General features: G+C 46.7%; 1 protein-coding gene across 1 annotated transcript in view; it reads right to left on the bottom strand.

Annotated features, from left to right (window-relative positions):
- The window catches only part of nots (nothepsin), a 6,769-nt gene that overhangs the window by 4,059 nt on the left and 987 nt on the right, over positions 1-1,723 (bottom strand). The window contains exons 3-5 of the mRNA XM_037695747.1: positions 830-947; positions 453-571; positions 176-375 (exon numbers count right to left, since the gene is read on the bottom strand). Of these exons, the coding sequence (XP_037551675.1) occupies positions 176-375; positions 453-571; positions 830-947 (437 nt within the window). The remainder of the gene's footprint in view (positions 1-175; positions 376-452; positions 572-829; positions 948-1,723) is intronic.

The raw sequence follows: 1,723 nt of genomic DNA, 5'->3' as shown, positions 1-1,723 counted from the left end.
ACCTCTGACCACAGAGCAGCTTTCAGAACCACTGACCACAGAGCAGCTTTCAGAACCACTGACCACAGAGCAGCTTTCAGCACCGCTGACCACAGAGCAGCTTTCAGCACCTCTGACCACAGAGCAGCTTTCAGAACCACTGACCACGTTTCATTCTGCTTCTCTAGAACAGCACCTGCCAAGGTAGAAGGAGAACACGGGCTCGTCCAGGAGCTGCTGGGCAATCATGTTGTCAAAGACGGGGTTTCCAAGGATCTCTGCCAGGGACTGGTAGCCCAGTCCAAGAACTCCATCAAATTTTGCCATTACGAACGTGGACCCGGGTTCATAGACGGACTCTCCAAACTCCTGGTCCACAGTTGTCAGTCCTGCGATCTGAAACAGAAGAACAGCAACACTTTGTATCTGGTTCCTGTTTTGAACGTCACTAACGGCAGAGTGCACCTAACGACCTTCAGCGTGTCTCTTCCCATGACTCCCAGCAGGTGTCCTGAGCCGTAGTGAATCCCAAATGTTCGACCGTCGTGATGAAAACTGTTCGACTCGAAGGCCTTGAAACGTCTGTGCAGAGCTGCAAACGATCACATCCTCATCACTTCGAGGACATTTACCTCCTGAACACCACATTTGTTTGAATGTCACTTCAAGGGCGTTCTCTTTGCTGGACTTGTGTCAAACTGGTCAGGAGCTCCCATGGTGGGACAGCGTGAACACATTTCAGACCTTGAACTTCTTATCAGTTTTAACAAGCTCAAACAGTCGGGCCGCCCTGACCCGCAGACCGGTCTCTAGTAAAAGTACTGTGTACTTTGTGTACTGTGTGTCGTACCGCAGGCCTGGCTGACGCAGTAGGACGACGGCACCCAGAGGTCCGATGATCCGGTGTCAAAAATCACAGAGAAGTTCTGCTCCGGAGTCCCCAAACTGATCTCACCGTAATACTGAGCCTGGAAGACCAAAACACGACGCTGACTGCGATTAAAACAGGAAGTGATGTCATTAAGGTAAACAAAAACAGGAAATCAACACAACAACATGGTTCGGTCAAAGTTTTATTTTTTAGAAGAAGAACAGCTGCTTCTAAAAAGTTTCAACAGAAAGATTCAACAAAACATCCGATGATGCAATCAAGAACAAACGGAAAGTTTCTGAAAGAACGTGGACCAAAACTCCAACATCCAACATTCAGCATCCAACATCCAGCATCCAACATTCAGCATCCACGGTTCAACATTCAGCATCCAACATCAATCATCCAACATTCAACATCCAACATTCAACATCCAACATCCAGCATCCACGGTTCAACATTCAGCGTCCAACATCAATCATCCAACATCCAAGGTCCAACATTCAGCATCTAACATCCATCTTCCAACGCTCAAAATTCATCACCCAACATTCAGCATCCATCATCCAATATCCAAGATCCAACATTCAGCATCCAACATTCAAAATTCAGCATCCAACATATAACATTCAGCATGTAACATCCAGCATCTAAGGTACAACGTCCAAAATCCAACATTCAACGTCCAACATCCATCATCCAACGTCCAACATTCAGCATCCAACATCCAAGGCTCAACATTCAGCATCCAACATCAATCATCCAACATCCAAGGTCCAACATTCAGCATCCAACATTCAACATCCAAGGTTCAACATTCAGCATCCAACATCCAAGGTCCAACATTCAGCATCCAACATTCAACATCCAAGG

Source organism: Nematolebias whitei, chromosome 22, assembly GCF_014905685.2.
Source record: "Nematolebias whitei isolate Nwh7 chromosome 22, NemWhi1, whole genome shotgun sequence".
NCBI classification, from domain to species: Eukaryota; Metazoa; Chordata; class Actinopteri; order Cyprinodontiformes; family Rivulidae; genus Nematolebias; species Nematolebias whitei.
Note: the sequence above shows the minus strand (reverse complement) of the source record. Positions and strands in the feature narration are given on the sequence as shown.